General features: G+C 42.4%; 1 protein-coding gene across 2 annotated transcripts in view; it reads left to right on the forward strand.

The window, feature by feature from the left end:
- The window catches only part of cpne9 (copine family member IX), a 627,771-nt gene that overhangs the window by 96,913 nt on the left and 508,326 nt on the right, over positions 1 to 22,532 (forward strand). For both annotated transcript variants that reach the window (XM_073072861.1, XM_073072862.1), the window contains exon 3: positions 9,243 to 9,289. In XM_073072861.1, the coding sequence (XP_072928962.1) occupies positions 9,243 to 9,289 (47 nt within the window). The remainder of the gene's footprint in view (positions 1 to 9,242; positions 9,290 to 22,532) is intronic.

Below are 22,532 nucleotides of genomic sequence, written 5' to 3' on the forward strand. Positions count from 1 at the left end.
CAGAGAGAGCTTTATAGTTATAAGTCCCTTTGTCAGACCTGGGAAATCAAAAAGAACAAGTTAGCTGCTCATTGTAGAGACGGTGAAGGAGAATGGACAGGATAAAGAAAATACGACTGGTATAGTGTGATGAGGGGCACCATGGCAAATAAGCTATTGAGGTTCTGAGTGACTTGGGAATGTTTATACTGAGAGGATGTTTCCTTTCTACGGGGTAATTTTGAACCAGAGTGCATTGTATTTTTAGAATTAGTGATCCCATTTAAAATGAAGATTAGGAGATTTTCTTTTCTCTCAAAGCATCGTAAATCTTCAGAATTCTCTGCCCAAGAGAGTTACTGAGGATACTCAAGTTTGAGGGAGACAGAATTTTGGTCTACAATCAAGGGTTTTGAGGAATATCGGGAAAGTGACATTAAAGTAAAGGTCAGGCCAACTAAGATCTTATCGAGCAGTGGAGAAAGTTTAAAATGTGGTAGGATCTGTACATCTTTCTAATATCCTTAAGCACATGCACTACACTCAAAAAGGCAGCATCCATTGTTATGGACTCTATCACCCAGGACATGCCCTCCTCTCATTGCTACCATCAAGAAGGAGGTAAAGGAGCCTCAAGACATACACTCAATGTTTCAGGAAAAGCTTCTTCTCCTCTGCCCTAAAATTTATGAATGGACAATGAACCCATAAACACCATCTCAGTATTCTTCTGCAATTTTTTGCACTACTTATTTAATTTAATCTTTTTATCTTATAGTCTTCTTATTGTAATTTGTAATTATTATTATGTACTGCTGCCACAAAACAACAAATTTTGTGACATATGCCAGTGATAATAAACCTGATTCTGAGAATTTGGTTGCAATCGAGATCCAAGCCAATTGAAAATAATGATGGAAGTTCCATAATTGTTTCAAGTACTAAACAAACTGGCTTGTTACAAAATGTCTTCAGGATACCTATTATGAAAAGCTCAAGAATAAACTAAAACTGCACACTTGTCTAGCCATGTCTTTAGGTGTTCCCCTGACAGATCACATTGCAAAATGCAAAATGTGGTGAGTGAAATCCAATATCAAAATCTCAGTTTCATCATAAAGAAGTGATTTAGTCACATTTATATTCCACTCCTGCAGTTCAGGAATAATTATTGACTTCTGTGCTTGGCTCTTAGCCTTCCCTGTTGGAAAAACACACAGGAGATTTGAATACATGCTGCACCTGTTTATCAACACATTTAATATTCAAAATCACTTGTAGAATACTACATATTTCAGCTTCTAGCAGGGAAAGCACCCACCGAAAAGGTGAAGTTTCTAAATGAGTCCATATGTAAGGTATTTCATAGAACATAGAACAGTACAGCCCCGTCCGGGCCTTTCAGCCCACAATGTTGTCCTAACCTATATAAACCTACTCCAAAGTCAATCTAATCCTTCTCTCCTATACTGTCTGTAACCCTCCATACTTTTTTACATCCATCTGCCTATCTAAAAGTACCTTAAGTGTTTTCATTATATCAGCCTCTATGAACACCCCTGGCATTGCATTCCAGGCACCAATTATTGTATTTGGCATCTCCCGCAAACTTTCCACCATTCACTGTAAAAGAATAACCTCTGGTATTGGTGCTGCTGTCCACATTATCTATGCCTCTCATAATCTTAGACAAGTTGCCTCTCATTCTCCATTACTCCAAAGCGAAGAGCCCTAGCCCGCTAAACCTATCTTCATAAGATGTTCTCTAATCCAGGCTGTATCCTGGTGAATCTCCTCTGCCCCCTCTCTAAAACTTCCACATCCTTCCTACAATGAGGTGGCCATAAATGAACACAATACTGTTAGTGTGGTCAAGCCAGGATTTTATAGAGCTATAACATTGTCCTGCAGCTTTTGAACACAATTGCTGAATAATGAAGACTAACACACCATGCACCTTCTTAACCACCTGATCTACTTGCATGGCAACTTTGAGGGACTTTGGCCTTAAGTTCCCTCTTTTCCTCCACACTTTCATTGTTGTTACTCCTCCTTTTCTTGATACAACTGCAGAGGAGCTATCAACTCCAAATAAGTAAGTTATTTTACTGCTGCAAATTGCCCCTATTGAGTGGAAGAATAAAGTGGGATTTTTGTGGGATAAACAGTGGGCAATAAATGGATGCTAGCCTGGAGCAAAGCCAGTTGGAAGGTGTTAAGGGTCAGACACATGACACTGGAATGAACACAAAAGCAGACTCTTCAAGTGTGCTGTTGGTGGTAACTCGGTAGGAGACCAACTATCACAGATGTGAGGTGTCCCACCGACACATGCAGATTTGAAAAGGGACTATGACGAACACGTGGCTAGCAGCAGAAACTCCTTTTTAACTGGTATTACATTTTCTTTTCATGGAAAGTTAGGAAAATTTAGTTGTGCACACAAGTATGGGTTGTGTAAGTTCACGTGTTCTTCTGTCGAGACAATAAAAGTACTTGTCGGTAAGTATAGATTCTCTCTGTGCCAAACTGATCATTATTAGAAGGGGTGATAGCCTGTAGATGTAGTGTGCATGGAAGTTGCCCCAGAGCCACGTTTCTGCAAGAACAAGCCCACAGCAGCTTTCATCTCACGCAAGTGCAGATGCAATCCTCTTTGTCATTCACTGAGTGAACACTGGAGGGCAGCACCAAACACAGTACGGAATCCAGCGGCACAACGCCAGTTTCAGCATCTTCTTCCCTAAGGCATGAAGGTCTCATCTGAGCAGTAATCGAGGCAACACAGCTCCCCAGCCGTCGATCTCACCAATGAGGCACTGAACTGGACTTGCCATATTCTACATTACCAATGCCCAACATAGTCTTGTGATCATAACAAAAACATCCAAGACAATTACCAGCAGCATCCATTGGTCCACACTCTGTGAGCTGCCTCTGACATCTTCCTTGGGTAGCTGAAGCAGGCTGCTAATTAGTGCACAAGAGATCCAGCTCCATTGCTATCGAGCAACACACTAGTAGGGTAGACCTATAGTGCTTGATGTTCTTAAAATCCAGCAGCATCCTATGATCATGAAAAAGATGTAAAGAATGAATAATTATACTTTTGTTTGGACACAGAGAGATGGCTGCATCTGAGCATTTTGCCATCTTACCGGAAAGGCCCTGTACATTGCTGTAATGCTCTATGTTCAATCTGAAATCCACTTAGTCCCGTCTGGTCACATTTACTCTTTTGGAAGAGGCCTGAGCAAGGGTAGCATCACTGATGTACACATGCATGAGTAGGTATGTTACACAATGGAGAATACAGGTGTCCCCTGCTTTACGAATGTTCACTTTACAACACTTCGCTTTTACAAAAGACCTACATTAGTAACCTGTTTTCGCATTACAAAGAGGATTTTCGCTTTTATGAAAATTTTTCCCGTATAAATTAATGGTTCTTCACTTTACGCCATTTCGGCTTAAGAAAAGTTTCGTAGGAACGCTCTACCTTTGTAAAGGGGGGAGATCACCTGCAGTCACAAACTATGTTACACAATGGAGAACTAATTGGGATTTAACTGCATTCTAATTCTGTACTCTCAGAGACAGAACTGACAAGGTAGCTCTCTGCTTTCAAACTGCGGCAGTTTCATCTGAATACATGAAGTCACTGAATACCTCATGTGGACTGTATACACCAGCTGTGTGGTGAAAAAGGCACAACAGCGCCTCTTTCACCTCAGACAGTTGAGGAAGTTTGGCATGGGCCCCCCAAATCCTAAGAACTTTCTACAGAGGCACAATTGAGAGGATCCAGACTGGCTGCATTACTGTATGGTATGGAAACTGTACCTCCCTTATTCGCAGGACTCTGCAGAGAGTGGTGCGGACAGCCCAGCACATCTGTAGTTGTGAACTTCCCATGTTTTAGGACATTTACAAGGATAGGTATGTAAAAAGGGCCTGAAGGATCATTGGGGCCCCAGTCACCCCAACCACAATCTATTCCAGCTGCTACCATCCAGGAAATAATACCGCAGCATAAAAGCCAGGACCAACAAGCTCCAGGACAGCTTCTTCCACCGGGTCATCAGTCTGAATAACTCATGGTGATATGAGTGTATTCTATGTTACACTGTTCTATTTATCATAAATGATTATAAATTACTATGATTGCACATTGCACATTTAGACAGAGACGTAACGTAAAGATTTCTACTCCTTATGTATGTGAAGGATGTAAGAAATGAAGTCAATTCAATATTAGGTCCATTGTTATGGCTTAGAATGAGAGAACAGGGTGGAGACTTACGAGGCTGCCGATTCTGGAATCTGGGGCACCAAAAAGAAGTGCTGGATTCCAGCATCTGTTGTCTCCTACACCAACATAAAGTGGATCAAGCAGCATCTGTGCAGGGAAGTGGCTATTTGATGCTCTCGGCCAAGACCCTTCATCTGGTGGGGTGATAGAGGGGAAATAGCCAATAGAGATGGGGGGAAGGAGCGGAATAAGAGTTGGCAAGTGATAGGTGGATCCAGGTGAGAGGGATGCTAAGCGGATGGAGGAGGAGCAATAGAGGGTAGAGGTGACAAATGCAGGTGCCAAAGGACTGCCAATGATAGAATCTGATAGGAAAGTGAGGTGGTACATGGAATCAAAGAAAGGAGTCTGGGAGGGCAGATGAGAACAGTAGAGAGAGAGGACCTGTAATGAGCTCTTCCAGTCAGTGCAGGGAACCAGAAACCATTGGGCTTCGAGGTTCTCAGAGCAGCTGAATTGGTTAAATGTTGTTTAAAGAGAGCAGATAATCATTTAGACTTCCTTGTGTTTTTTCTCGATCGACTCGTTCTTGTAATGTGCTCTCCTGGTGCTTGCTGTTTAAACTTGTTAAATTTATTTTGATAGGCTCAGGATTCCATGTTACTTGTTCCATTTTCAATACCTCTCTCCCCTTTCTCAATATCTCCGTCTCCTTCTCTGGAGACAAAATGTCAACCGTAAGCTTTGGTAAAGCTTCAGATTCCCATAGCTACTATGACTATACCTTTCCCCACCTTGTCTCCTGTAAAAATGCTATTCCTTTTTCTCAGTTCCTTCATCCTTGCCACACGTGTTCCCAGGATGGGGCTTTCCTTTACAGAACATAAGAGGGGTCCTCCTCCGTCAAAGCACAGGGATTCCCATCCTCCACCATTGATGCTGCCCTCACCAGCATCTCCGCTTTCTGAATATGCCCGTGCTCACCCCATCTTCCTGCCGCTTTAACAGTGATAGAGTTCCTCTTGTCCATACCTACCACCCCATGAACCTCCCTATCCAACACATTGTCCTCTGCAACTTCCGCCATGAATGGTTACTTCCACCAAACATGTCTGTACCTCCCACCCTCTCTCTAATTTCCATGCAATTGCTTCCTTCATAATTCTCTTGTCCATTTGCCCCACCCCACTAATCTCTCTCTTGGGACTTATTCCTGCAAGCTGCCTGAAGTGCTACACCTGCCCATTAACCTCCTCTCTCCTCTCTATTCAGAACCCCAAACAGTCTTTGCAGTTGAGACAACACCTCACCTGCGAATCTGCTGGGGTTGGCTATTAAGTTCAGTGCTCCTGATCTGGCTTTCTCTACATTGGTGAGATCCATCATAAATTGGGTGACTGCTTTGTCACACACCTCCACTCCATCTGCCAAAAGCAAAACTTCCTGGTGATCAAACATTTTAATTCTGATTCCATTCCTGTTCTGACATGTCATTCCATGGCCTTCTCTTTTGCCAAGATGAGGCCACCCACATGGTGGAGGACAACTTTTTGTATTCCTTCTGGGTAGCCTCTGACCTGATGGAATAAACATTGACATCTCCTTCTGGTAGAAAAAATCTTTCCTTCCCTTCCCCTCCCTTCCATTCTCCACTCTATCCTCTCATCTTTCCCTAATCTGCCTATCACCTCCTCCGGGTCCCCTCCTCCTTTCCTATCTTCTATTGTCCACTCTCCTCTCCAATACGATCCCTTCTTCTTCAGCTCTTTACTTTTTCTACCCACCTGGCTTCATCTGTCACCCCCTAGCTAGCATCCTTCCCCTCCCCCCACCATTTTATTCTGGAGTCTTTCCCTTCCTATCCCAGTCCTGAAGAAGGGTCTTGGCCCAAAACGTTGACAGTTTATTCATTTCCATAGATGTTGAGTTCCTCCAGTATTTTGTGTGTTTTGCTGTGTTACTTGTATTATCTTAATGGATGCCTGAGTAGTGGTAATCATGGGGTCCCAGTTTTGAGGCTGTTACGTCTCACAGTGGTGCTCGTCCAAGCCACTAATGTTCTGTTGGAATTGTTATGAATGAACTTTGGTCACTGTCTCTACATCAGCACCTAACTTCACACTTGGGGTCGGATGAACTAGGAAATTATCTAATAAAAATCCTTTCCTTTATTCAGCAACACCTGCAGTTTCTCCCCACTGGTAATAACAATAAGCCATTGAGCTTCTAATGGACATGGTTCTTGATTGATTTTTCACCAATTAGCTTTCCCTTGATGTACTCCATAGGCTTTTAAATTATTTACTCTATGGTAAAAGAGGACACAAATCTTTTGTCTAGTCATGTTGGAAGGTATAGTTTCAAGAACAGAGGGTGGTCATTTTAAGATGAGCAGAGTAGGAATTTCTTCACACAAAGCATGGCAAATCCCTGGAATTTGCCATTCCAGATGGTCTTTAACAAGGAGGTAGTTAAGTTTTCAAAAGGTTCTTGAGACTCAGCACAGAAGAGGAGTTGAGACCAACATACATTCAGAGGCCACTTTATTAAGCACAACTGTACACCTGCTTCTTGATGCAAGTATCTAATCAGCCAATCATGTGGCAGCACCTTAATGCAGAAAAACATGCAGACATGATCAAGAGGTTCATTTGTTATTAAGACTAAGCATCAGAATGGAGAAGAAATATGATCTAAGAGACTTTGACTGTGAAATGATTGTTGGTGCCAGATTGGGTGGTTTGAGTATCTCAGAAAATGCTGATCTCCTGGGATTATCACACACAAACGTCTCTAGAGTTTACAGAGAATAGTGTGAAAAACTAATGAAGATCCAGTGAGTGGCTGGAAACACCTTGTTAATGAGAGAGGTCAGAGGAGGATGGTGATACTGGTTCAAGCTGATAGGAGCTGTCAGCAGGCATCTACATACAGATTAATATTTATGAGAACAAGGGGAAGCTATAATTTGGAATAAAATTAATTGTTGGTACGTACTGCTGAAAGAGTCCATTAGAACTAAAAGGGAATTCTGGAGAATTATATAAACAGTAATAAGGACCTTGAATCTTTCCCAAGGCAAGATACAGCAAGATGGTGACGCGACGCAGTTTGCAGCGGCCTCTCCGGAGTTGATCTCTGTTATTTGTTAAGCAGGGTGCTGTGCACAATCCTAATCTGATGAAAAACAGACTTGGGAGCATGGAGGAACATCTGGAAATCTCCAGGAAGGCCTTCTTCATTGCTGCTGCTGTTGTGAGGTCCAGGTCTCTGCTGAGAAGAACAGGCCCCCAGTCCTCGGGGTCGCGTTGCTGGTGGCCGTTGGCGGGGGCATCGTAGTGAGCTCGGTAGAGGATGGTGCTCAGAGAGGGTGTGCCAGAGGGGATGGTCGAAGGCTCGGAGGTTCGATGGACTCGGAGTCCGCTGCGGTCGTGGCACTTTCACTGTGTGCTGCGTCTGCGAGGCTGGGTTCGACGCCGTGGAAGTCCATAGCGGGGGTATTCCCTTCTGCCGCCTGCATGGGATGGCGAGTCTATCAGGACCCTGAGGACTTGTGGAAACTGTGTGGTGGTTTCTTTCGAACTTATAGTTTTTTAACATCTTTGGACTATTTTTACAGTGCCCACGGTCTGTTTTTTTTATCAATTATGGTATTGTTTGCACTGTTGTACTATATGTTAACTATGACTATATGTAATTCTGTGGTTTTGTGAAGGTCTTGTAGCTTTAGTTTTTGGTTTGTTGGGTGGTAGAGTTGGTCTCCTGACTTGGTGTGTCTGGGTAGTCTTGTTTTGTCTGGTGGGTTTGGAGCTCCTTTCCGGGGAATGCGCTAAGATAGTAGCATGATATTAATGCGCAACAGCCTCTCCGGACTCTGGATTTGGGGATTACCAAACGTTATGTGAATTTTCTGGTGTAGTCTGTTTTGTCTTGTGCTTTTGTGATATCATTCTGGAGGAACGTTGTCTCATTTTTTAACTGCATTGCATCTGTGCTTTCTAAATGACAATAAACTGAAACTGAACTGAACTGAAGTTAATGGGTAATGTAAAATAATAGAACTTGGCAAGAACACTGGTGATGAACATGCAGAGCTTTGCAAAGCAGAAGTAGAGACTTAAGGCTGTGAAGGATTGACGAGGTCAGGGGTGTTGTTGAGAACTTATGAGAAATTCTTCCTTATAATGATATCTCCTAGTCTGATTGGTGGGCTCTTTGTCTCTGTTGGAAATGAATTGCAACAGTGTTCTCTTCCTTTTGACTAGTGTTTTTGGGAAGATATTAAATGTTTCATGGCAAACAAGGTCACATAAGCATCCAGCACTCCATGCAGAGGAAGGCTCTCAGCAGTAGTAGTGCAAGTCACTCAAGTTCCCCTAAGAGGCGATTCTGGGGCATGACTTTGTTTACCGTGGGGAGGCTGATGCTCAGACAGCCACCACACAGTACTTGACAGATCAGGGTCAGAGTCCAGTGGCGTGGGGTGCAAGATGACTGGGGATCTTTCACTGCTGCACCCTTCCTCCATCGCTGCTGTTGTGATATGTCGTCACCTTCTGCCTGATCCACCACTGAGGTCTCGGTTGGATTGCTCTATGTCTGGAGCCTCCTCCTCTATCCTGGTGACCCCACCAGGAGCTAAGGTGCAGATGGCATCTCTTTGGGATCTCAGCAATTCATATGTCATTTTACCACCACAAGGTGTCGATCCTTGGAGAAGAAGTATAGGGGAAATGACATAATTGTTAAGTTCAGTAAACAGTAAATGGAAACCTTCCTCAGGAAAATCAACTGGATATCTGTACAGCCATTAAATGGAGAAAGGTGCTGTGTTTCATTTTGGTTGAGTGCATCAAATTGTTTTTGTTGTGAATAAGCCAAGACTCTTTATTGACTCTGTATCTAATATGTGCTCCTTTCTTCTGGTTACTATCTATAGTTGGGAAAGTTTTAGCTGAGTTTAATGTCATTCACTGCACACTCATCTCAAACTCTTCTTTTTCTCTTGCAGTTGTTGTGCTTTTCATTCAAGGGATTGGCAGCAAAGAATGGCGAGAGGTGAGCTATTATTTTATAATCTCATGTATGAGATAAAATAGATGGATTTATGGAATGCATGATATAGAATTTACAGATACATCATATCTTTGGGAAGTCTTCTGGTTCTTCAGGACTTCAGAATTTTCCATTCTAGAGAAAGAAAATAACTTGTGTTGTTGCTGGCATGAAATGGTACTAATCCCAAATAACACAGCATTCATTAGTGAGGGAGGAAATTAATGACCAGAAATGGAAGGATCTGTTTTCATCGAAGAATGCTTTAGTTTCTGATTCAGAAATAGGAATTGGCAAAATGAGTTTGAATGCTTGCCGAATGAAGATGATGAAGATTCAACTGGAGAAATTACTTACAATGGTCTGTTTGTGATGACTCGTACAGTGATTGCCTTGCTGAAGTGGCATAGTGATATACCAAGTCCACTTGCACCCTCACATTTTCAGTGACCCAGGTTCAATCTAGATCTTTGGGTGCTGTCTGTGTGGAGTTTATACATTCTCTCAGTGGATTTTCTCCCAGACCCCTGAATCTTCTCATGTTTAAGTGAATGGTGGTAGCAGATTACAGGAGAAATACACGGGGGTCTAGATTGCTTTGTGAGCTTTTATAGATTTGATAGGTTGAATGGTCCCCTTTGTCATTATATGAAGAGTAAATGTGCAGAAGCTTAACAGATTCAGTTTCTATAGTACATAGGCTTGGAAAAGAAATCAGTGTTGAAAAGAAGCAAATATGAAGAGAGCTCCATGGATGAATGGAAATACAGAGCTGTGATCTATTAATCTGAACAGTTTGTTTGGCCCTTCGATCCATGCTGCCCCAGCAACTCTGAACAACTCCAATTTAACAGGACAATTTACAATAGCCAGCTAACGTACCTGGTACATGGGACTGTGGGAGAAAACCGTAGCACCTGGAGAAAATCCACACGTTCTATGAGGAGGACTTGCAAAGACTCCTTTAGTCAGAGGGAGGTAGATCTGTGGAATTTGTTCCCATGAGCGGCTGTGGAGGACAAGTCACTGGATGTATTTAAGGCAGAGATAAATAGGTTCTTGATTAGCCAGGGCATCAAAGGGTATGGGGTGAAAACAACGGAGTGGAGATGACTGGATGAAGTGGATCAGCCCATGGTTGAATGGTGGACCCGACTCGATGGGTGGAATGGCCTACCTCTGCTCCTATATCTTATAGTCTAAGACACTAGGATGGAAGTCCAAGCTCCGATGCCCCAAGCTGTTTAAGTGTTGCGCTAGCCGCTATCCTATCATTGGTTCCCTTTTAGCCTGTTTGATGGATAGAAAGAGCCCTTCTGTGTCTTCAGTTTCTTTACATCTGCTGTGGTGTTAAAGGCAAAATAAGAAAGTCAAAAGTCTAACCCCAAGAGCACTGGGGAGAAAAGAACAAAGGAAGTTTGGTATTGATACTGATTTCTTATTGTCACATGTACTGAGATAAAGTGAAAAGCTTGTCTTGAGTACTATTCATACAGATCAATTCATTACACAGTGCATTGAGCTGGAAGAGGAAAAAAAATAACCTTACAGTGTAACGTGTAACAGCTATAGAGGAAATGCAGTGCAACTAAACAATAGATCAGAATGAGGCAGAGGCCAAGACTCCATCTTATAATTCTAGGGAACCATTTAATAATCATAAAACATTGGGTTAGAAGCTGTCCTTGATCCTCCGGGCTTTTATATCTTTGGCCCATTGAGAGCGGGGAGAAGGGAGAATGTCTGGAGTGGGTAGGGCCTTCGATTATGCTGGCTACTTTGCTGAGGCTGCAGTAAGTATGGAAGTTGTAAGAAAGTCAAGATTTAGTGGGGTTATCGTATTATGACAGGTAAACATTTATTAGAAAGGATTATTACTGCCATGAACTATAGTTAATCCACATCTGCGGGCATGGAAAATGCCCAAGATAATTAAAGAATGTATTGGAAGATGAAACCTGTTTTATTGGTTGACAGCTAATTAGCTGAACTGCCTGTGGGTTCTTCATGTTTGTGTGATTACCTAAAATCCAATTAGGTGTTTAGGAGAATTCAGGAGAGAATGTCAGTTTTAAAAAAAAAGTATTTTTGGCAGCAGTAGATCAGTGGTGAACCTATACGTTGTGTAACAGTATTTTCACTTTTTTTAAGGAATGTAAAACAGATTTCTGCAGTTTCATACTTGCTGGTTTGCTACTGACTTCATCTTGATACAAAGCTTTTTAGAAACTGTATTATCATGTTAGTGGTATTTATATAACACCTGTCACAAACGTTTGCATCCCACAGGTAATGTAGCACTTGTCAAATGCTGTAATAGATGGAGACGGTGCTCCCAATTTACACACTACAAATTCCAACAAGCAATGATAAAAGAAATGACTGCAAAGTCTGATTAAGTGATTCTGGCAGACAGATAAATATGAGAAAAGTCATAGCAGAATGGAAATGAGATCCATAAATCTGTCTGAGGAGGAAGATCAGGTCATATTAATGTCTCCAGCTTGTGTATTTTTCCCAGATCTCCATCCCTCACCTACCCCTCCACTGTCACTCTGCTATCTGTCCATAGAGTTAACATTACCAGATGTACCAGGTGAAATGGAGACGCCCCTTTCTCCTTTATTAGGGAGAGAGAGAGCCTTTGGTATGTCGAATTCCGGGTGAACAATACACTGCAAGACTGTGTCTTTACTGTTGCTTTTGCTGCACACTTGAGTGCTCAGTTGCGGGTGCTGATGCTTTTGTTTCGCCGGTGGGGGGAAGGGGGACAGTGCTTGCTGCCGCTTGCGCGGGGGGGGGACATTGGGGTTCTAACATTTAACTGTCGTTCATTCTTTGGGGCACTCCTCTATTTTCGTGGATGGTTGCGAAGAAAAAGCACTTCAGGATGTATATTTTATACATTTCTCTGACATTAAATTTACCTTTGAAACGTCTAATAAAACATTAGGCAAAACAAAAGACTGCCTCTAGTTCTGTTCCCTGAACATTACATCTATCTCCCACACTGGTTAACTCCCAGAAGTTCTTTGGGGTTCTCTTGTACATTAAAAGTGCCATGTAAACGCAAGCTGTTGTCATTACTATTTCAAGTTCCAAATCCATCTTGACTGCAGCACAGTTTTACTCTGCACTCTCACAACAAACTGACAGAATAGGAAAGGCCTATTTAACTCATTCTACTTACTTGGCAGTGCAATACAACTGGCCCTACTAGAATCATACAGTACAGTACTAGCTCTTTCAACCCACCTATTCATGCTGCTTATCTACTCTAATCCCATCGGTTTTTAGGCCTGTATCATTCTGTACCTTACCAGTCCAAATGTCTTTTAAATACTGCACTAGTATCTGACTCTACCACCACCTTATTCTAGATAACCATCACACTCTGTGTGGGGCAGACATTTGCCCCTCATATCTCCTTTAAGTTCCTGCCTTCTCACTTTAAACCTGTTCCCAAAAGTTCTACAATCCCCCACCCTGGGAATAAAGATCTCTGACTAGAAATTTTATCTATGTGTCTCATAATTTGACAAAGCTCTATAATGTCGCCCCTTAAATACCTATGAGATTAAACCTAGCCTAATCAAACTCACTTATACCTAAACACAAAAGGTTCTGCAGATGCTGGAAGTTGAGCAATACACACAAAGTGCTGGAGGAACTCAGCAGGTCAGGCAAGGTCTATAGAGAGGAATAAGCAATCAACATTATAACAATGAGACCCTTCATCAGAATGGTGATGAATCTCTTCTATATTTTTGCTATCGCATCCCTCACAAAATGTGGTGGCCAGATCGGTACATAATCTGCTAAGTGAAGTCTGATTAATGTTTAGTCCCAGCCCTTGGATGCATTACTCTGGCCTATGAAGGCAAGGATACCAAACACCGTCTTTGCTACCTTATACACCTGTGTCAGCACTTTCAGCAAGCTGTAGACTTCTACATCAAGATCTCTCTGTATATCAACATTCCTTAGTCTCTGCCATTTATGTCTTACACAAATTTGAATGCCTGATGTGTATTACCTCACACTTGTCTTGATTAGATTCCATCTGTAACCACTCCACCAACATTCTAGCCAACCTCATGTCTGCTGCATCCTTAGACAACTGTCTTTCCTATATATGACTTCTATATCTTGTCTTCTGCAAATTTGCTAATTAGACAACCTACAATCTCATCTAATTCATATCCACGTAAGCTCCCAGAACTGGTCCTTGCAGTACACCACGTGTTACTGGTATCCAGTCTGTAAAGCACCCCTCCAACACTAACTTCGGCCTCCTTTAACTAAGCCAGTTTTGGAATCAGTTTGTCAACACAAATTGGATTTCTTGTGCGTTAACTTTCTGAAGCAGCCTACCTTGCAGAACCTTCTTAGAAACGCAAATAAAGTCTATATAAACTGTGTCCTCTTTCTTAGTTATTTACCTCAAGTTCAAGTTCAAGTTATTTTATCGTCTTTCAACCGTACACACGTACACCGCCAAGTGAAACAACTTTCCTCCAGACTGAACTGCACAACTTAATACATATAACACACACACATAACACATAAAGTCATTTTATCATGAATAAATTACCAAATAATAGGGTGCATATAGGATACAAGTTAAAAGGTAAAAAGTATATTGCTACTGGCACTGCATACATGATGAGACCATTTGATAAGCTATGGAAAGGGTGCAGAGGAGATTTACCAGGATGTTGCCTGGATTGGAGAACAAGTCATATGAAGCAAGGTTAGCAGAGCTGGGACTTTTCTCTTTGGAGCGTAAAAGAATGAGAGGGGACTTGATAGAGATCTACAAGATTATGAGAGGCATAGATAGGGTGGATAGTCAGTACCTGTTTCCCAGGGCACCAATAGCAAATACCAGAGGGCATATGTACAAAATTAAGGGAGGGAAGTTTAGGGGAGACATCAGGGGTAAGTTTTTTACACAGAGGGTTGTGAGTGCTTGGAATGACTTGCCAGGGATATGGTGGAGGCTAAAACATTAGGGGTATTTAAGAGCGTCTTGGACAAGCACTTGGATGAAAGAAAAATGGAGGGTTATGGGGTAGTGTGGGTTTAAGGATTATATGGGTCGGCACAGCATGGAGGGCTGAAGGGCCTGTACTGTGTTGTAATGTTCTCTGGTTCTATGAGATTCATACATGGTGCAGGGAGTTCAGTCATCTCAGGGCCTGGGGAAAGAAGCTGTCACGCATCCTACCTGATGGTAGGGGGTCAGAGAGTTGGCTGGGCCGACGGGCGGAATCACTGACAATGACGAGGGACCTGCGTACACAATGCTTCTGATAAATATCTCTAATGGGTGGAAGAGAGTGCCCAATGATCCTCTCAGCAGTCCTCGCAATCCTTTGTAATGGTCAGATGCCTTGCAGTTCCCATCCTAGATGGTGATGCAGCTGGTCAGGACATTCTCGATGGTGCTGCTGTAAAATAGATGGGAGCCTGGCTCACCTCACTCTCCCCAGGAAGTAGAAAACTCAGATTTGAAAGTGTTGCACAGAACCATACTGATTCCTCTGAATCAGCGCCTGTTTTCCCAAGTGAATAAGTTCTGAACCATCCCTTGGTCCCCAGGAAACTTCTCCAGCAACTGCCCTATATAAACCTCACTGGCCTGTTGTTTCTAGACTTATCTCCACTACCCCTTTTAAAAAGGAGACAACTTTTGCTATCTTCCAGATTTCTGGTATCTCTCTGCGACTAGTGAAGTTGCACAATCTCCTGCAAGGTGTGAACCATTTGAAAAGAACAAGTCTCGTTGGGACTGAGTCATAAATTGAAGTAGGGGGTGAGAGAGATATCATTGCAAGGCAGGAGCCATTTGAAAAGAACAAGTCTGATCAGAAGAGAGCCAATAAAAACTGTTGGAGCGGGCCAGTATTAGAATGGGAGGCTTTCACTCAACAAGCTTGGACAAGCACAGGCAGAGTTCTAAGTATGTTTCCAGTAAGTTTTCTCTCTTTCTTTGTCTATTAATACATAGTTAGTGCACTGAGAATGGGTTTAGAGGTAGTGGTACGTTCTTTGTGAGAGATGTGGGAACTCTGGGAGCCTTCCCGTCTCCTTGACAACTACACCTGCACAGGGTGCATCGAGTTGCCGTACCTTAGGGCACAGATTAAGAAGCTGGAGCTGCAGCTCGATGACCTTAGGCTCATACGGGAGAAAGAGGAGGTGATGGTTAGGAACTACAGAGAAGTCGTCACCCATAGGTTACAGGAGGCAGGTATGTGGGTGACTGTCAGGAGAGGGAAAAAGAATAGGCACCCAGTGCAGAGCACTCCTGTGGCTATGCCTCTCAGTAATAAGTATAGTGCTTCAGATACTGTTGGGGGTGGTTTGCTTACACAGCAAACAGGTCTCTGGAACTGAGTATGTCTGGCTTTCTGGTTCACAAGGGAAGTGGGGAGAAGAGGAGTGCTGTAATGATAGGAGATTCCTAAACTGGACAACAGACAGGAGGTTCTGTGAACATGAAAAAGACATTCAGATGGTATTTTGACTTTCAGTTGCCAAGGTACAGGATGCCTCAGACTTGATCCATGGCCTTTTAAAAAGGGGAGGTGAGCAGTCAGGAGTCCTGATACATATTGGTACGAATGACATACTGTAGGTAAGAAACGTGAGAAGGTCCTGAAGTGAGACTAGGTAGAAAGCTGAAAAGTAGGAACTCCAGGGGAGTAATTGCTAGATTGCTGCCTGTGCTATGTCCCAGTGAGGATAAGAATAAAATGGTTTAGCTGATGAATGCATGGCTGAGGAATTGGTGCAGAGCACAGGTTTTCAAATTTCTCAGTCTTTGGGATCTCTTCTGGGGAAAGTATGACCTGTACAAACAGGACTGGTCACACGTGAACCCAAGGGGGACAAATATCCTTCTGGGTAGGTTTGCTAGAGTTGTTGGGGAGGGTTTAAGCTAATTTGGCAGGAACATTGGCACAAGAAGGAAAGGGCAGAGATTGGGGTAGTTGGTATACAAGTAGATGCAGTGTGTAAATGTGAGACCTTGAGGAAGGACAGGCAGATGATGGGGAGAAATTACAGTCAGTGGTTTGAGTTGAAGTGTAACATGGGGCCAAAATTGATAAAAGTGATGAATACAGAACTGAGAATAAGGTAGATGATCTTGTAGCACAGTTAGAGATACGATCAGAAGATGTAGAATTCTTGTAGAGTTAAGAAACTGCAAGTGTGGAAATACACATATGGGAGTTATACACAGGGCTCTGAGCAGCAGCCAGGATGTGGGATACAAACTACAATGGGAGATAGAAAATGCTCGTAAAAAGAACAATGTTATGATAGCCAAGGGGCATTTCAAAATGCAGGTAGATTGTGAAAATCAGGTCGGTGCTGGATCCCAAGAGAGGGAATTTGTAGAGTGCCAATGACATAGCTTTCTAGAGCAACTTGTGGTTGAGCCCACTCAGGGAAAGACAATTCTGGTTGGGTAATGTACCGGATTTGATTAAGGAGTGAAAGGTAAAGAAGTCAGTGATCATAATATGATAGAATTCATCCTTCAGTTTGAGAGGGGCAAGATAAAGTCAGATGTATCAGTTTCATAGTGGAGTAAAAGGAATTATAGAGGCGTGAGAGAGGAACTGGTGAGTTGATTTGGAAAGGAACACGAGCAGGAATGATGGCAAAGCAGCAATGGTTGAAGTATTTGGGAACAATTCAGAAGGCATAGAATAGAAACTACATTCCAAAGAAGAAAAAGTATTCTAAAGGGAGGATGAGACAATTGTGGCTGACAAGGGAAGTCAAAGATATCATAAAAGCAAAGGAGAGGGCATATAATATAGCAAAAATTAGTGGGAAGTTAGAGAACTGGGAAGCTTTTAAAAACCAGTGGAAGGCAACTAAAAAGACCATAAGATAAAAGTTTTTTCAGATATATAAAGAGTAAAAGAGATGCAAGAGTAGATATCAGACCATTAGAAAATTATGCTGAAAAGGTAGTGATGGGGAACAAATAAACAGTAATAACACAAATAAACAAATATAAGTATTTTCCCACAGTCTTCACTGCCAGAAATTTGAGAGCCTCAGGGGGTGGAGGTGAGTGATGTTGCTATTACAAAGAAGTTGCTTGGGAAACTGAAAGGTCTGAAGGTAGATAAGTCACCTGGACCAGGTGGACTACAACCTAGGGCTCTGAAAGAGGTAGCTGAAGAGACTGTGGGGGCATTAGTAATGAACTTTCAAAAATCACTATATTCTGGAATAATTCTGGAGAACTGGAAAGTTACAAATGTCAGTCCACTCTTTAAGAAGGGAGTGAGGCAGAAGAAAGGGAGTTATAAGCCAGTTAGCCTGACTTCAGTGGTTGTGAAGATGTTGGAGTCCATTGGTAAGGGTGTGGTTTCAGGGTACTTGGAGGCTCATGATAAAATAGGCCAAAGTCAGCATGGTTTCCATGAGGCAAAATCTTGCCTGATAAACCTGTTGGAATTCTTTGCGGAAATAACAGGCAGGATAAGCAAAAGAGAGTCAGTGGATGTTCTTTACTTGGATTTTCAGAAGGCCTTTAAGAAGGTACTGCACAGAAGGCTGCTTAACAAGATAAGAGTACATGGTATTACAGGACAGATACTAGCATGGGTAAAAGATTGGCTGACTGGCAGGAGGCAAAGAATGGAAATAAAAGGATTTTTCCTGGTTTGCTGCCGGTGACTAGTAGTGCTCCACAGTGGTTGGTGTTGGGACCACTTCTTTCCATGTTATGTCAAAGATTTGGATGACGGAATTGATGGTTCTGTGCCCAAAATAGGTGGAGGGACAGGTAGTGCTGGAAGTCTGCAGAAGGACTTAGACAGATTGGGAAAATGGGCAAAGAAGCGGCAGACGGAATATAATGTAGTGAAGTGTTTGATCATGTATTTTGGTAGAAGGAATAAAGGCATGGACTATTTTATAAACAAGGAGAAAATTAAAAATTGGAGGTGCAAAGGGACTTGGGAGTTCTCGTGCAGGATTCTCTAAAGGTTAACATGCAGCGTGAGGAAGTGGTAAGTGTATTTCCTATAGTGGGTGCGTCTTGGACTAGAGGGCACACCCTCAGAATAGAGGGATGTACATTTGGAACAGAGATGAGGAGAAATTTTTTTAGCCAGAAGGTGGTGAAACTGTGGAATTCATTGCTGTGGGGTTAAGCAAGTAGGAAAATCTCCCTATAGGCTTAGTTAGATTCAGATTCATTTATTTATCAAATGTACATCAAAGCACTGTGAGATGTGTCATTTGTGTTAATAACCAATATAACCTAAGGATGTGCTGGAGGCAACCTGCAAGAGTCACTACACATTCTGCTACCAACATAGCAAGCCCACAATATTCAGCAGAACAACACAAGCAACAACAAGAGAACAACAGCAAAAACAAAATAACAAAAGCAAAACAAACGGCTTTTCTCCTTCCCACACACCCACTTACACACAGACAGGTCTCCGAACCCAGATCGGGCCGCCACTAGGACTCCAATCTTTAGTCCCTGTCCCAGACTTGTAATTTTGTGATATCAGGGGTCCGACTTCCAGTACTGCCCCCCCCTCTCCTGACCCAGTGGCCTTAACCATCAGGCCTGACTTCAGTCTTTGACTTTTGAGCATCAGTGTTCTGCATCAACCCCAGGACTCGCAGGAACTCTGGACTTGCAAGGGCTTTTAACTCCATGACTTGCCGACCTGGGGATTGTTCCTTTGCCTAGACTTATAGACTCACAGATGTCAAGCACATGACTTCCAGTCACACTAACATTAGGCCTAGACGTCTGGACTCGCGAATTTGGTTTTGACCTGCGGACTTCAGTTGCATGGACCTCTGATCACAGGATTCACTGACTTGGAGGGAGTTCACTGACCTGGGGGAGGATCACTAGCTCTCATCTACGGGGCCTTCCGAGCCAACTTCCATCCACAGGGATCACTGGCCTTCTGCAGTGCGGCATTCAAGCCTGGACACAGGCTTGGGCCCCTGACTCTTCATTTACTGTCCCTAACCTCTAACTCCCCTCATCTTTGACTCTAAACCCTAACCTAACTTGCTTCGCCGCCCTCCAAGACCATTCCTTCAAACCTGAAAAAGACACGTCTGAACCTCAGCAGAGACTGCAGCTTGGTGCCATCTTGACTGAAGGTTTGCGTGTCTCTTTGCAGAGCATGGAATTAGTGTCTGCAGTGAGTGTCACTGTGGATATTGCCCCTTTTAGTAAGTACACGGAGTCTCCAAAGCTATGCTTATCTTGTAATGTAATTGTGGTCTGTTTTTGTACTCAGAATATTAATGTGAAACAGACCTGGCAAGCTTAGAAAAACATTTCAATTAAAATGAAATAGTTCACCAGCATCTCCATCACAGTAACTTGGTGAAAATCCGCTGTTTGTAAAACACAGCACACCATTCATTAACACAGTTCTTCAAGGTATCAGTTAATGGCATCTTTCACTGTTACATTCTGATTGCTATGGTACGCTCATAGTGTCACGTGAGTTAGAGTAATCCCTTCATTGCAATGCAGTGATTAGTGTATATGCTTCATTTTAACATGGTGATCAGGATGTATTCTTGGTATAAGTTATGACTGTACATCCTTCACCGTAGTAGTAGTGAGATCACTCAAGTCGAGTACAATGTTCTCTCGGGGGTCATTCCCTTAATGGAGAACACCTCTGTATGACTTTGTTTAATGTGGGGAGGCCGATGCTTAGGCAGCCACCACACTGTTCGTGACAGATCGGAATCAGAGTCTAGTGGCATGGAATACAAGACAACAGGAGATCCTTCACTGCTGCAGTCTTCCTCCACCTTTGCTACAAGTGAGATTTGTCAACATCTTCCACCAGATCCACCACTGAGGTTGCAGTTGGATTGCTCTTTGTCTGGAACAGTATTGCTCTCGGGATCACAGGAACTCGCAAGCCTCTCCACCACGACAAGGTGACAATCCTCACAGAAGATTCCTCACCATAATACACTTCTCTCTATGCAAGTAATGTGGACAGATGTAATGGAACTTGTAACTCCCATAATAATACCAGTTCTACAAATCTCTTTGACAGTATTTTAACAATGCCTTCAATATCTCTGTTAAAATTATAGATAAAACTAGGATTTGTGCTTTTTGTGTTTTCAAGAAATTCGGAATAATAAAGGGAATTTCTGACATCATGAGACTCTGAATGGATGTTAAAAGATATGTCAGGTTGACATTATGGAAAATATTAAAGATACTCGGGGCTGCAGTTTTATGCCTGGTTAAGCAGTACTTAAGTGGTAAGGTTAAGTAATTAGGAAAATCCCCTGTGTGCTTCATTCCTTGTTTTATTGTAAAAGGTTGTTTCTGTAAGATGTGGAATTAGCAAATCACATCTGCAGTGAGTGTAACTCTGGAGAGTGACTTGTTCTAAATTAACTTCCCGAAGGTGAATGTTGATGATGAGCCAAAGGCTAATAATTGTTTCAGTGCTGTTGATTTAGAGGGGGTGGGATTTGGTCCACCAATGCTGAGAAATAAATTAATACATTTTACGTACATCAAATTTGCTATTTCCTGATTAAGTTCAAAGGCAAAGTTCTAATTTATTATCGAAGTATTTATATTGTATACAACCTTGAGATTCATCTTCTTGCAGGTACCCACAAAACAAAGAAACATGGAAGATTTTATGAGAAATCACACACAATAGGTTTTCAAAGCTTGCAGAGGGATTTAAGCCAGTTAGAAGAGTGGGCTGAATGATGGCAGATGGAGTTTAATGCTGATACGTGTGAGGTGCTACATTTTGGTAGGAACAATCCAAATAGGACATACATGGTAAATGGTAGGGCATTGAAGAATGCAGTAGAACAGAGTGATCTAGGAATAATGGTGCATAGTTCCCTGAAGGTGGAATCTCATGTGGATAGGGTGGTGAAGAAAGCTTTTGGTATGTTGGCCTTTATAAATCAGAGCATTGAGTATAGGAGTTGGGTTGTAATGTTAAAATTATACAAGGCATTGGTAAGGCTGAATTTGGAGTATTGTGTGCAGCTCTGGTCACTGAATTATAGGAAAGATGTCAACAAAATAGAGAGAATACAGAGAAGATTTACTAGAATGTTACCTGGGTTTCAGCACCTAAGTTACAGAGAAAGGTTGAACAAGTTAGGTCTTTATTCTTTTGAGCGTAGAAGGTTGAGAGGGGACTTGATAGAGGTATTTAAAATTATGAGGGGGATAGAGTTGACATGGATAGGCTTTTTCCATTGAGAGTAGGGGAGATTCAAACAAGAGGACATGAGTTGAGAGTTAGGGGCAAAAGTTTAAGGGTAACACAAGGGGGAACTTCTTTACTCAGAGAGTGGTAGCTGTGTGGAATGAGTTTACAGTAGAAGTGGTAGAGGCAGGTTCAGTATTGTCATTTAAAGTAAAATTGGATAGGTATATGGACAGGAAAGGAATGGAGGGTTATGGGCTGAGTGTGGGTCAGTGGGACTAGGTGAGAGTAAGCGTTCAGCATGGACTAGAAGGGCCGAGATGGCCTGTTTCCATGCTGTAATTGTTATATGGTTATAAAGATTGCTGCACATCCAATGTGCAAAAGCGGACAAATTGTACAAATAGTAAAAAAAGTAAACAAATAGCTCATAGAACGTGAACTACTGAGTCCCCAAAAATGCATCCACAGCTGCGAAGCCAGTTCAATGCACACAGGTTTAAATATTTAAGTGTTAATAAACAACTGTATTTTATTTCTCTGGGGAAAGTCTGTATTTGCATAATGACCTTTCCTGCAGTATCTGTGTATTGGCAACATCGCATTGGCTGAAAAGCAGGCAGTGACTCTGGCTGAGTAAATCTTTGCTTCACTAGAGCGGGAGGCCATCACTTTCCCTCCGCAACGGATGCTGGGGGTTAATTTGTTTGAATGAATAGCATGCTGCTCTATTGTGTGGTTACTTCAGTTATTGTCACCTTCCTCTCATCTTGACCTGTCTGGCCCTTCTCCTTTGACCTCTCTCATTAACGAGGTGTTTTCACCCATTAAACTGCTGCTCAATAGATTTTTTGTTTCTCCCACCATTCTCTGAAAAATCTAGGGATTGTTGTGTGTGAAAATCCCAAGAGATCAGTAGTTCTCAGATATTCAAACCAACCTGTCTGGCACCAACAGTCATTCCATGGTCAAAGTCACTTAGAACATTTCTTCCTCACTCTGATGTTTGGTCTGAA

Source organism: Hemitrygon akajei, chromosome 19, assembly GCF_048418815.1.
Source record: "Hemitrygon akajei chromosome 19, sHemAka1.3, whole genome shotgun sequence".
Taxonomy (NCBI): Eukaryota; Metazoa; Chordata; class Chondrichthyes; order Myliobatiformes; family Dasyatidae; genus Hemitrygon; species Hemitrygon akajei.